General features: G+C 42.1%; 1 protein-coding gene across 7 annotated transcripts in view; it reads right to left on the reverse strand.

Annotated features, from left to right (window-relative positions):
* Positions 1-5,301: 5,301 nt before the first annotated feature.
* The window catches only part of gale (UDP-galactose-4-epimerase), an 87,059-nt gene continuing 77,557 nt past the window's right edge, over positions 5,302-14,803 (reverse strand). For 6 of the 7 annotated variants that reach the window (XM_078237878.1, XM_078237874.1, XM_078237873.1 and 3 more), the window contains 5 exons: positions 11,849-11,915; positions 10,115-10,200; positions 9,807-9,884; positions 9,562-9,676; positions 8,596-9,158 (listed from right to left, as the gene is read on the reverse strand). In XM_078237878.1, coding sequence (XP_078094004.1) covers positions 9,076-9,158; positions 9,562-9,676; positions 9,807-9,884; positions 10,115-10,200; positions 11,849-11,915 — 429 coding nt within the window. In that variant the 3' untranslated portion in view covers positions 8,596-9,075. Of the gene's footprint in view, positions 9,159-9,561; positions 9,677-9,806; positions 9,885-10,114; positions 10,201-11,848; positions 11,916-14,803 lie in introns of all 7 variants that reach the window. The other variant, XM_078237876.1, reaches the window with a different exon arrangement.

Consider the following 14,803-nt stretch of genomic DNA (forward strand, 5'->3'; position numbering starts at 1 on the left):
TTTCTCGGGAACTAAACCCCCTGTGAATGGTGGGGCTTTGCTGTATTCACTTAATTAGGCCAAAGATTCCAGTGCAATTAAATAGGGTTACACCCATGTCATCATTGTGAATTTGTCAGATTTCTTTTTCTGAATTTTCAATATAGCAAGTCACATTCTCTTATGTTTTGAAGATTTGACGAGCTGGATCAATTGTGAATTGTGCATCAGGTTGCAGGAGAGACAAAGAAACACAACACACCTTGGTGAACATTCTCAAAGGGTGCCATGTTTGACTGTGGTTAGAGATGGGCATAAAATTGATTTGAGGGTTCCAAGCATATTTGGAACACAGGAACCAGAGTCAGCCATTCAGCTCATCGAGCCTGTTCCACCCTTCAATGAAATCATGGTTGATCTGTGGCCTAACTCCATATACCTGTCATTAGCCCATATTCCTTAATACCTTTGCTTAACAAAAAATTATCTATCTCCGATTTAATGATAGCAACTGATCCAACATCAACTGCTGTTGGTGGAAAAGAGTTACAAACCTCCACTACCCTTTGCGTGTAGAAGTGCTTCCTAACATTTCTCGTGAATGGTCTGGCCCTAATTTTTAGACTATGCCCCTAGTTCCATCATCTCCAACCAGTGGAGATAGTTTATCATTATCTATCCTGTCTTTTCCTGTTAATACCTTAAACTTTGATCAGATCACCCCTTAACTTTCTAAATTCTAGAGAAAAGAGGCCTGATTTGTATAATTTCACAATTAAACTCATAAAGTTATCATTCTTGTAAACCTACACTGCGCTCCCTCCATGGCCAATATACCCTTCCTAAGGTGTGGTGCCCAAATATGTTCACAGTACTCCAAGTGGGGTCTAACCAGGGTTTTGTATAGCTGTAGCATAACTTTGATATCCTTATACACCAGTCCTCTCGAAATAAAGGCCAGCATTCCACTAGCCGCCTTGATTATTTTCTGCACCTGAAGTCTCTTTGGACATTTACTGTATTTAACTTCATACCTTCTAGAAAGTATCTAAGGATAGAAAGTTATCTATCCTTTTCCAGTCCAAAATAAATAATCTCACATTTGCTTAGATTGAAATCCATCTGCCACAGTTTTGCCCATTCACCTGGTCTATCAACATCTCTGTAATTTTATGCTATCGTCGACACTGTCCAAAATGGAGGATAGGCATTGATGTGGGAGGTGACGAGATATTCAGATATTTTGAAGAGGCAACAGAGTTTGGAGATGAGTTAGACAAAAAAGGAGTGATTAAGGTGATGTATTTTTTATGAAGAGTGTGGTGGTGATAGTTTTGAATGTAGGAGAATAGTGGCTGAAGAGAGGGAACATTTACAATGCTGACCAGCATTGAGGTCAGCAAGGAAAATTCAATGTCTGGTGGTTTATATTGGGAATGGGTAAGAGGGAACAGGAAGTAAATGTCATGACAGGATAAGCTTGCAGAGAGGTGAGTGTCACTGGCTAGGTCAGCATTTAGTGCCCATCCCTAGTTGCCCTTGGGAAGGTGATGGTGAGCTGCCTTCTTGAACTGCTGCAGTCCATGCAGTGTAGGAATACCTACAGTGCTGTTTGGGAGGAAGTTTCAGGATTTTGGCCCAATGATGGGAAAGAAACTTTAGAAACAAAGGTCCAAGACTAGAACTGAAGTGGGATTGGGAGGTTTAGCTTGATGGTCAAAGAAAATAGGAGAACTATGAAAGGCAACAGAATAGATAGTTTATGTATTGATAATGAGGAAACCCATAAACTCCTCAAATTTACAATTGAAGGTGAACAAAACAGAAGGATAAGTTAGAAATAGGGAAAAAGAGCCTGTAGTTATCATTGATCTCCGCAAGTCTTATAGTAGTCACCTTTGGTGGAGAACGGGATCTGGTAATGACATGGCCCAGGCAGGACTGACTGGCTAAGCCCAGTGTATAACGCTACCTTACTGGAGATAGCAAATATGGCCAAGATTGGCTTTGCGGTGATGGTTGAATGTTTTTCCACCACACATTGAGATTCCAACTTTCTTCCCATATTAGATAATGAATGACATGGGACTGAATTGTTGAACTGCAGCTGGCTGTTGTGCTGACTGCCAAGGAGATATTTCTAGGAGGCTCAAAGAATGCAGTATTTTTGTCAGCTTTTAAACCTGTTTTTTTAAAATAACAACTATAGGGTTCGTGGTGGGAGATATAGGAAGGATATCAGAGGTAGGTTCTTTACGCAGAGAGTGGTTGGGGTGTGGAATGGACTGCCTGCAGTGATAGTGGAGTCAGACACTTTAGGAACATTTAAGCGGTTATTGGATAGGCACATGGAGCACACCAGGATGATAGGGAGTGGGATAGCTTGATGTTGGTTTCAGATAAAGCTCGGCACAACATCGTGGGCCGAAGGGCCTGTTCTGTGCTGTACTGTTCTATGTTCTATATAAACATAAGGCAGTGTAATTATCTCACTTCTAATGAAGTCTATAACTGGGTGGAGAACCTGTGGAAATTCTCTGCCAGAGAATACTGTGGAGGACAAATCATTGAATACATTTGAGGAGGAAATAGGTAAGTGTTCTACACTCTAAAGGTGTCAAGGGAAGAATATTGGAAAACGGCATTGAGACAGAGAATCAGCCTTGAGCATGTTGAACGGCAGAGCAGGCTTAATGCCTCATTCTTGGAATATGGGTTTGCTTTGCAAGAGAAGCAATTATTTCCCAACCTTAGTTTCTTCAAGGTGGTGGTACAGATGCTTCTTGGACAGCTGTAGTTCAGGAAGTGAAGGTACGGTGAGGGAGGAAGTTCTTGGATTTTGACATTGACACATAGCACTGACGAAGGCAAAGATGGAATGTGACTTGGTGGGCAGAATTTGGAGGTGATGGTGTTTCTGAGCCCTGTCCTTCCAGGAAGTAAACTTGCAGGTTTGGGACGCACTATCACAGCTAACTTGAAATTGCTGCAATTTATCTTATAGATAATACATTAGGCACAATGCACCAATGTTGGAGGGAGTGGATAATCAAACTGGGGGATGGGCTGCTGATCAAATAGATTGCTTTATCCTGTATGGGTTTGAGCTTCTTGTCTGTTGTTGTCGATACGTCATCCATGCAAATTGAGAATGTTCAATCACACCAAATACATTTGCGGTCAGAATAGTTTAAGTTTCAGGTTGCAGAAAGTCACTGAATTAGAACATAGAACAGTACAGCACAGAACAGGCCCTTTGGCCCACGATGTTGTGCCGAGCTTTATCTGAAACCAAGATCAAGCTATCCCACTCCCTATCATCCTGGTGTGCTCCATGTGCCTATCCAATAACCGCTTAAATGTTCCTAAAGTGTCTGACTCCACTATCACTGCAGGCAGTCCATTCCACACCCCAACCACTCTCTGCGTAAAGAACCTACCTCCGATATCCTTCCTATATCTCCCACCACGAACCCTATAGTTATGCCTCCTTGTAATAGCTCCATCCACCCGAGGAAATAGTCTTTGAACGTTCACTCTATCTATCCCCTTCATCATTTTATAAACCTCTATTAAGTGTCCCCTCAGCCTCCTCCGCTCCAGAGAGAACAGCCCTAGCTCCCTCAACCTTTCCCCATAAGACCTACCCTCCAAACCAGGCAGCATCCTGGTAAATCTCCTCTGCACTCTTTCCAGCGCTTCCACATCCTTCTTATAGTGAGGTGACCAGAACGGCACACAATATTCCAAATGTGGTCTCACCAAGGTCCTGTCCAGTTGCAGCATAACCCCACGGCTCTTAAACTAAAACCCCCTGTTCATAAAAGCTAACACACTAGATGTGCGGGTTAGGTTGATTGGCTAGGTTAAAAATTGTCCCTTAGAGTCCTGAGATGCGTAGGTTAGAGGGATTAGCAGGTAAATATGTGGGGGTAGGGCCTGGGTGGGATTGTGGTCGGTGCAGACTCGATGGGCCGAATGGCCTCCTTCTGCACTGTAGGGTTTCTATGATTTCTATGACACTATAGGCCTTCTTCACAGCTCTATCCACTTGAGTGGCAACCTTTAGAGATCTGTGGATATGGACCCCAAGATCTCTCTGTTCCTCCACAGTCTTCAGAACCCTACCTTTGACCCTGTAATCCACATTTAAATTAGTCCTACCAAAATGAATCACTTCACATTTATCAGGGTTAAACTCCATTTGCCATTTTTCAGCCCAGCTTTGCATCCTATCTATGTCTCTTTGCAGCCTACAACAGCCCTCCACCTCATCCACTACTACACCAATCTTGGTGTCATCAGCAAATTTACTGATCCACCCTTCAGCCCCCTCCTCTAAGTCATTAATAAAAATCACAAAGAATTGGTTTGCTATTGTGAAATTCAATATTATCAAGTTGAATGAGAAGTGTCAATCTTGGTTGCTCTATTTGTTACTGTGCAGAAAATAATCCTCTCATCATTTCAGTTGATGTTCAACAAAATCAGGGGGTTTGTTACCTTACTGAAGCGGTGTTGAATGGGAAGTTTTGAGATTGATGAATCTTAGATGCTAACAGGGTATGTAAAAAATGATGTTTTTCAACAAACTCTGGACTGCAATATGAAAATACACTTACCCTCTTGTTGACTAAGTTGGAACATTTGAAACAGAGAAATCACATTGATAATTTAAAATGATTTTGCCAATGAAATGCCAGGTAAGTAGACCGTGCGCCCCACTGACTGGCTGATTGAAACAAGCAGCACATTCCTTTGGTTGTTCGTAATACGCAAAGTACAAATTGTATTCAACCAGCCTGTGCTTACAAATCAACTGTTAAGATGTGATTCTGCAGTTTGGCAGTACTTGCCAAACAATCCTAAGTGAGCTATTGGCTACAGTAACAACGGTATCTCGAGTCTTGGAGGAGGATCCTCCCCCTTCTCCAATCAGCTTGACTCATGTAGATCAGGCCCAGGACAGGGTGGTTTTGGTCTCCCGTCCTGTCTTGTCAGCCTGGATCTGAAATGTCTCAACTTGTTGAGACTCTGAATTGGATTTGATTTGAATGAATTGGAAAAGTATTAAAAAAAACAACAGTATCTCGGCCTTTTGGCTAAGATGCAAATGAGATCAAGCCTTGGAGGAGGAAACCTCCGCCTACTCCAATCAGCTTGGCTTATGTAGATCAGGCCCAAGACAGGGTAGAGGGTTGCATGCCCTGTCTTGTCAGCCTGGATCGGAAATGTCTCAACTTGTTGAGACTCTGAATTGGACTTGATTTGATTGAATTGGAAAAGTACAAAAAAAAAACAACCAATTTAAGATAATCTGTCAAGTCATAACATGGGTTATTTATGCTTCTTAGAAGTGATATACATTGACACGCAGTGAAACATGCACAAACCTAGAACCATTATTTGAATTACTTGGGAAGCCTAGAATTGCCTGTTGAATTCTCCATGCAATGCCTAAGCCAGAGCTTTCTTGTTAAGCAATCATCACCCTTTCCCGTCTACTACAATTTTACATTCTTGCACTTGTCAAGATGAGTGCAAGACCAATAGCTTTCTTTTCAGCAATATTCAAGTTCACAGAATCGCTGCAATACAGCAGGAGGCCATTTGGCCCATCAAGCCTGCACCAACAACAATCCCAGAGGTCCTATCACCGTAACCCCAAGTATTTAACCTGACAAACCCCCTGACACTAAGGGTCAATTTAGCATGGCCAATCCATCTAAACTGTACATCTTTGGATTGTGGGAGGAAACTGGAGCACAGAGAAAACCCATGCAGACACAGGTAGAATGTGCAAACTCCCAGTCACCCGAGGCTGGAATTGAATCCAGGTCCCTGGAGCAGTGAGGCAGCAGTGCTAGCCACTGTGCTGCCTTGATGGTTCTGTAATACTAAGCGACTGATTTTTTTTTTGTAATTCTAGGATGCAGGGACTGTCAAGTAATCTTATTCCAGATACAAACCGCAGATAAGCTTAAAGACTATAATTAATCCTGCAAACCTTCATTCACAACATATTCAATGCATCATTGTTCATGTCTAAGGGTTGCTGTAGTCTCTTGCATTTGTTCATAACATACAATGTTATTTTCAATATTGGTGCCAATACATAGATGGGTTCCTTCAATCTTAGTCCATTAGCTTGTTGATAGAGCCATCCATCCAGAAATAATTGTAAGTTGCTGATTTTTTTCACCTCCCAAGTTCTGATGACTGTTTGAGAGAGATTGGTATTAAATCTTTGCAGCAAAACAGGACTGGAAGAAAGACCCACCGAACTGGGCAGTAGCCTGATGGTGGTGGAAGACTCTTTCAAAAGCTGAGGTTATGGGAGTGGATAATGTACCCAGACGCAGTGTTTGCCATTTGGATACTGTCATTGGTCAGAAACCAAATTGTAGGGAAAATCAGCACTAATTTGGAACTTGACATTTTCAAAAGTTTGAGATGTGTTTACGTAGCATCTTTCACTATATTGGTGGGTGGGTCCTTTTAAATGTAGTTATTGTTGTAATGTAGGAAACATGGCAGCCAATTGGTAAACAGCAAGCTCCCACACTCAGGAATGTGATAATGACCAGATAATATTTTTAGCAATATTAGTTGCGGAATAAATATTGCCCAGGTGACCTGGAAGGCAGCCTTGCTCTTGTTCCTAAAAGTGCCATGGGATCTTTTATGCCCAGAGAGGGTAAAGGGTACAAAAAAGTTAACATTTCATTGATGGTATCACCTTCAGAGCTGTACGGGAGCATCAGCCTAGATTTTGTATAACGTCTCTGGAGTGAGGCTTGAATCCACAAACTTCTGACTCAAAGCTCAGTATGTTGGTAAGTTTGCCGACGACACGAAGGTTGGTGGGGTTGTGGATAGTCTGGAGGGATGTCAGAAGTTACAGAGGGACATAGGATGCAAGACTGAGCGGAGAAGTGGCAGATGGACTTCAACCCAGATAAATGTGTAGTGGTCCATTTTGGCAGGTCCAATGGGATGAAGGAGTACAATATAAAGGGAAAGACTCTTAGTACTGTAGAGGATCAGACGGACCTTGGGGTCCGGGTCCATAGGACTCTAAAATCGGCCCTGCAGGTGGAGGACTGGTTAAGAAGGCGTATGGTGTGCTGGCCTTTATCAATCGAGGGATTGAGTTTAGGAGTCTGGGGATAATGATGCAGCTATATAAGACCCTCGTCAGACCCCACTTGGAGTACTGTGCTCAGTTCTGGTTGCCTCATTACAGGAAGGATGTGGAAAAGATTGAAAGGGTGCAGAGGAGATTTACAAGGATGTTGCCTGGATTGAGTGGCATGCCTTATGAGGATAGGCTGAGGGAGCTCGGTCTTTTCTCCTTGGAGAGACGTAGGATGAGAGGATACCTAATAGAGGTATATAAGATGTTGAGAGGCATAGATCGGGTGGACTCTGAGGCTTTTTCCCAGGGTGGAAATGGCTGCTACGGGGTAGGTACAGGGGAAATGTTAGGGGGAAGTTTTTCACACAGAGGGTGATGGGCGAGTGGAATCGGCTGCCGTCAGGGGTGGTGGAGGAAAACTCAATAGGGTCTTTTAAGAGACTCCTGGATGAGTACATGGGACTTAATAGGATGGAGGGCTATAGGTAGGCCTAGAAGGTATGGATATGTTCGGCACAACTTGTGGGGCCGAAGGGCCTGTTTTGTGCTGTAGTTTTCTATGTTTCCACTGAGCCATAACTGATAAAGAGGAGAGTTGTCAAGACTAGTATTTTCAACAAAATGCATCAGTGAAGGCCTTCAATTGGATTTCTCTTGTTCTGTCAGTTTGAAGGAGTGGATTATGAGCAGTATAAGAACACAAGAACTAGGAGTGGGCCATTTGGTCCATTGAATCTACTCTGCCACTCAATACCATCATAATTGATCTTCACTGTCAACTCCATTTTCCTGCCCACTCCTCATATCCCTTAAATTGTTAAGACATCAAAATATTTTGTCTATCTCAACCTTAAATATATATGATGGAATAGCCACAATCCTTTGGATAGATAATTCCAAAGATTCCCAATGTTTTGAGTGAAGAAATTTATTCTCTTCTCATCCCTAAATGATAAGCCCTTTACCTGGACACCCGTGTTCTAGATTCCTCAGTTAGGGGAATGTAACCTCTTAAGTTCTACCGTGTCCAGTCCCTTCAGAATCTTGTCTGTTTCAACAAGATCACCTGTAATGTTTCTAAACTCCAGGAGGGTTTATGCCCAATTTACTCACCCTCTTATCATTGGTCTCTGGGATAAGAGGGTTAGTCCAATCTAATAAACCTTTGCTGTACCACTTCCAATACAAGTATATCCTCCCTTAAACATAGAAACCAAAACTGCACAGTACTCCAGGTGTGGTCTCACCAAAGCCCTGTACAGTTGTAGCAAGACACCTTTACTCTTGCACTCCACCAATAGATATGATTATAAACAGACCTCCAGTGCTACCAACCTGCAACCAAAACTTGCTTGTTTTAACCTTGATAAAGTCTGCCTGACTCTGCAACATAACAATCCTGGCATCAACTCAAATTACAATGAGGCAGTTTGTGTAATTAAGAACACTTTTCCATGTCAGAAGCAGAAAATAAATTCATGGCAGCAGACATACCAAAACTTGGTGTCAATTTATTGCTATGGTGATACTCTAATGTATAAAAATTTCAAATGCACCAGAGCTGTAGCCAGCTCGTGTTGTGTATATATAGATTTAAATTATATACAAGATTTGGTCACATTTCTAAACATCTTAAACTTTGGCCAACAAGAAAGTGAGAGACAATCTTGCTGAAAGAAATCAGTCCCTTAATCGATTTCACTGAGCTTTAAACCGCTTCATAATTTTCAATTCTAAAATCTGACATTAAGTAAATTGTAATAGAATTCACAAGTACACAATTTCCCTTTTTTGAACCCATTGTGCTCTGATGTAGTTTTCAAATCACATCATCCTCCACCAGAACAGATTACAGATATCTAAAAAGACTACTTTGTATTTTACTACCGGTGATTTACACATTGGGCTACTGCTAAAAGGTTTTACGAAAGATTTAAAATCTTATTCTAAAAAAAAAATCAGCTGGTAGATGTTGCATTTGGTGTTTCATTCTTGCTGAAGCCATAAGGATTTTGGGATTGCCAATGCCACAAATCTTGACCTAAAATACAAAGAATATTAAAACTCAATGAACAGTCCAGCATTTAACAATGCTATAGTACAGTTCTAAAATGGAGGCTTGAAAAATAGTCACACATTTTTTAACTACCCCAACACACAAATTAAAAACAGAAAATGCTGGAAAATCTCAGCAGGTCTGACAGCATCTGTGGAGAGAGAATAAAGCCAACATTCTGTGCTGATGAAGGGTCACCCTGACTCAAAACGTTGGCTCTTTCTCCACAGATGCTGTTAGACCTGCTGAGATTTTCCAGCATTTTCTGTTTTGTTTCAGATTCCGGCATCCGCAGTATTTTGCTTTTACACAAATTAAAATGTTGCTTTAATATGAAACATCAAAATTACATTAAACTCCCAGACATTTTATTACACTGAGTGCTTACACATCTTATCAATCCCAAACTCTGCCTTCCATCCAAGCTCCTTCTCTGCGAGAGCTGGATTGGCAAAGCAAGAAGCAATATCTCCTTCTCTCCTCGAGACAATCTGATATTTAATCTGCAAAAGATGAGAAAACCAAGATTTTTGTGTTAATCTGTGATTCAAAAATGGATCAATTAAGTGTTTTAATTAATTATCAGCTGAGCCAAAAGGTGGCATTACAGAAGCTCTGATTACCAGCACATACCTCTCTTCCGGAAGCTTTCTCCATCGCTTTTACCATCTGTAGAACAGAGTAACCTGTTCCAGTACCAAGATTATACACCTGGACAGAGAGAACCATATAATGGTTATTGTGAAAACATGTAGCCCTAGTGCAAGTTATGTAGTGCTGAAAAAGGACAAAGTCTTGGGAGAATAGAAGAAAAAGGATGGGGTAAAGATACCAAAGAATTGGAAACAGGGAACTCAAATTGCAGAAGGCAGCAGAGACAATAGTCTTGCAGACTAAGAACAGTGTTAAAGCTGCCCAGAGTGCAGCTTTCAATAACAAACCTTGCAGCTGCATTTCTCTTTAAGCTTCTTCAGTGCAGCAATGTGTCCCTTTGCAAGATCCACAACATGAATGTAATCCCTGACACCTAAACAGCAAGACAAAGCTCTTATTTGCCTGCAATCATGTGCATTCAGATCCATAAACAACTCATATTCCTAGAAACGAGGACAGTTTGTTTCCAGTATCATGGTCATGCTCATCAAAACACCCAGAAAAGCCTTAGCTGCAGTACACAGCATTTTAGATTAGACATCTGCAGCACAAAACGATGTCATTTGTCCTTTTATTTAGACCAGTGGTTCCCAAACTTTTTTCACTGGGCCGCACTTTCGGAATAAAAATTTGCTCGCACCACACCGAATTTTTTATTGATTACATTCAAAAACAAAAAAAAACTCCTAGCAGTGCTTGATTCATAACATAGAACACGACTACTTTATAATATGATCATGGGACATCCAGAAAGTATAAAACAATGCTTGTTTAAACCATGTTTAAATGTTTCTTTGATTGTCCTTGAATCTTCCCGTTTGCCATCCTCTCTCGCCCTTTGGGAACCACTGATTTAGAGCCATCAAAAACTATCCTCACTGCCCAAATTCCTCCCCATAGCCCTGTAATCAGCATTTCAACTTGCATCCATGTCTTGGCATCATCCAGGTGATTCTGTGCTGTTATGGGTATAGCTTTAACATCTTTTCACCCAAAAATGCAGAGTATCTTTATTGTAACCTAACTGTTGCCTTTTACTAATTCATCTTAACCTATTTGCTCCTAAACTCTATTATGACAATCAGGTTTTCTCGACATATATTTGTCTTTGTGCAAATACAGCACTCAGTGTAAATAATATACAGACCCTGATTATCAAACACATTTGCCCAAGATGTCCCGAGTGCAAAAATCCTGCAGAGTACACTTGACCGTGTAAATGTACACGGTAAGACAAGTGCCAATACAGCACCGCTAGCAGTAATAGCAAGTCACCCATTTTCTTCTGCCATGGTGCTTTATTCTCAGAGGTTATTGGCTCTGTAGCTCCTCTGGACATAAACCGACTCCAGCTAATACAAGCATAGATGCAGGATGCTTTGGCAAGCATGTTCACACAGGAATGGATCAATGTGAATGAGTGGCAGAGGTTTCCAGTGGTAATATTATCTGGTCAGTTAAAGACATTGGAGCTGCTCAGGGCAGTTCCCCAATAAATGAAGACACTGGAGGTACAAAAAAAAAGGAACACATACAAGGAACACAATTGGAACAAAAAAAACCCCATTCCACAATTCTCTGAAGACTTTTATCTCACTTTGAGCGACACCCATTATTGAATTTAGTGAATCAGTTTATTCTCCCTCCCCAAAATTTGAAGGACACTTGACTGCATTTGCTTTCTGTTTTAAATAAAACATGCCCAATTATAAATATATATTTTGTACAAAATAGATAAGACAAAGCTGAAATTATCCAGAGCTGCAGAGTATGTGAATCCAAATTCCAACAAAGGAATTTGTGCTTCTCCATAGGAATTCTGCTCAGCACTGTCTTTTAAACTTTGTGTTACGGATAATATGTTTAAGTTTATGGACCCCAGGAAACAGGAGAAGTCACCTCCTTGGTGACAGTGTGAACCCAGAGCCATACACCACACCCTTTTGGAGCATCTGTCCTTTGTGTTACCATGTTGATTGGTGTATACCTGAATCATGAGTCACAAGATAGAGTGATCTTACCTGTGCCATCACATGTCTCATAGTCATTTCCAAACACATTCAGGCACTGCCGACGCCCAATAGCAACCTGAGAAGAAAGACAAACATTTAGCAACATCCATGATGCAGCTGCTAGTGAAAGGTTGAAGCTTGAAGGTTGAAATGCAGAATACGGAGAGAGGCAAGGGAGAAATTGCTGGGGCCTTGAAAGAAATCTTTGTATCCTCACTGGCTACAGGGGAGAATAGCCAATGTTGTTCCTTTGTTTAAGAAGGGTAGCAAGAATAATCCAGGTAATTACAGGCTGGTGAGCCTTACGTCAGTGGTAGGGAAATTATTGGAGAGAATTCTTCGAGACAGGAATTTACTCCCACTTGGAAATAAGTGGACGTATTAGCGAGAGGCAACATGGTTTTGTGAAGGGGAGGTCGCGCCTCACAACTTGATCGAGTTTTTTGAGGAAGTGACGAAGATGATTAATGAGGGTAGAGCAGTGGAAGCTGTTTACATGGAGTTCAGTAAGGCCTTTGATAAGGTCCCTCATGGCAGACTGGTGTAGAAGGTGAAGTCGCCTGGGATCAGAGGTGAGCTGGCAAGATAGATACAGAACTAGCTCGGTCATAGAAGACAGCGAGTAGCAGTGGGTGTGTTTCTGAATGGAGGGCTGTGACAAGTGGCGTTCCTCAGGGATCAGTGCTGGGACCTTTGCTGTTTGTAATATATATATGTATGATTTGGAGGAAAATGTAACTGGTTTGATTAGTAAGTTTGCGGATGACACAAAGGTTGGTGGATTTGTGGATAGTGATGAGGACCATCAGAGGATACAGCAGGACATAGATTCGTTGGAGACTTGGGCAGAGAGATGGCAGATGGAGTTTAATGCATTTTGGAAGGCTTAATACAGATAGGAAATATACAGTAAATGGCAGAACCCTTAACAGTATTGATAGGCAAAGGGATCTGGGTGTACAGGTACACAGGTCACTGAAAGTGGCAACGCAGGTGGAGAAGGTAGTCAAGGCGGCATACGGCATGCTTGCCTTCATCAGCCAGGGCATAGAGTTTAAAAATTGGCAAGTCATGTTGCAGCTTTATGGAACCTTAGTTAAGCCGCACTTGGAATATGGTGTTCAATTCTGGTCGCCACACCACCAAAAAGATGTGGAGGCTTTGGAGAGGGTACAGAAAAAGATTTACCAGGATGTTGCCTGGTAGCTATGAGGAGAGGTTGGAGAAACTTGGTTTGTTCTCACTGGAATGACGGAGGTTGAGGAGCGACCTGATAGAAGTCTACAAGATTGAGGGGCATGGACAGGGTGGATAGTCAGAAGCTTTTCCCCAGGGTGGAAGAGTCAATTACTAGAGGGCATATAGGGTTAAGGTACGAGGGGCAAAATTTAAAGGAGATGTATGAGGCAAGTTTTGTTTTTACACAGAGGGTGTTGGGTGCCTGGAACTCGCTGCCGGGGGAGGTAGTGGATGCAGACACAATAGGGGCATCTGGACAAATACATGAATAGGATAGGAATAGAGGGATATGGTTCCCAGAAGGGTAGGGGGTTTTAGTTCAGTCGGGCAACATGGTCGGTACAGGCTTGGAGGGCTGAAGGGCCTGTTCCGGTGCTGTAATTTTCTTTGTTCTTTTCCTGTTAGTGCAGATTGCAATTGAATTATTAGTGCATATGGTCCACATGGTCAATGTGATGTATCTAGTTTGGGCGAAGATGGTTAAATGTGTGTTCTGCTTTTGTGTTAGTTTGCTTCTCATTTTCAGCCTACACCACTGGCTAGCAGCAATGCCAAAAAAAAAAGCATCAAACATGCAAGTCTCTCCATATCAGCAGGGCGGCCTCTCCACCGGTAGTGCTCAGCTTTACCTCCATGGTGACACCGAGAAACTGGATCCCTCACAGCCCAAAGTTAAAGCCGCTGAAGTACTGGGAGGAGATTTGGCCTCAGACATGTATAACCAAATTCCCAGGACACTTGGGAGACTTGAAGGCTAATGAATTTGGACTCAACCGAGGAGGTCGAGAGAATGACCCTGACATTTGGACAGCCCAGGGCATCTATATATTTTGCTCAGGCTTGCGCCTTGGAGAGGATGCTTGAGTTTCATTGCAGTGTCAACACAACACAAGAGGCAGGGTTAACACAGAGCTGACCACTGCAGTGTGAACCATCATCTTAGGAGACAGAAGGCTGTCACTGTATTAATGTATAAACACATTATCAAATGAAGTTACTCAATGTGCTGTAGTGCAGCAAGTGGAAGTGTCACAGTGTGAGACCGAATAATATCTGATCCCTCACTCAACTCAAGGCACAGAACAAGCTGCAGATATCAGCTCTCTTTTAACTGAAACTTCATCCAAAAGGCACTCAGGAGCCCCCCCCAACCCCAGCAGAAGAGGCGGCGCAATGCCCAAAATCAGAGAAAATTAACAAATGAGCACACCACCACAGTCAGGCTGCTTTCACGAGTTGGTATTTCTCTGGTTCAGCACTTGGGGTGAGATAGGCTACTGAGCAAAATCATTTCACTTTACATTAGAGTGTCAAACATTGTTGAGTCATAACAAAGTATGTCAATAAAAGTAAAGAGCTCTTCCACCGATTGTGTTTTAAGGCCAGCCCTCTTTCTCTGAAGGATGTGAGGGGGATTGGGCAATGGGGCTGCAGGAGACAAAACATCACCGACACAGAAGCTCTTACCCGAGCTCTGAAACTAGCTTACGACTTCCTGCTTCCCTCTTGTAAAATTCACACATGAACAACTTGCTTCACGGGACTGTTTTGTTTGGTTAGTGAGTCACACTGGCAGTCAACCAAAGGTGGCTACTGACACAACAGGCTATTTAAATTGTGGTAACACCCAATATCTTTGTAAAATAGGACTCATTTAAAAAGGTCAAAGATTTATCACTAAACACAGCTGTGGTAAAAAAATGATAATTACATTGTTCAGGACAT

Source organism: Mustelus asterias, chromosome 21 (assembly GCF_964213995.1).
Source record: "Mustelus asterias chromosome 21, sMusAst1.hap1.1, whole genome shotgun sequence".
Taxonomy (NCBI): Eukaryota; Metazoa; Chordata; class Chondrichthyes; order Carcharhiniformes; family Triakidae; genus Mustelus; species Mustelus asterias.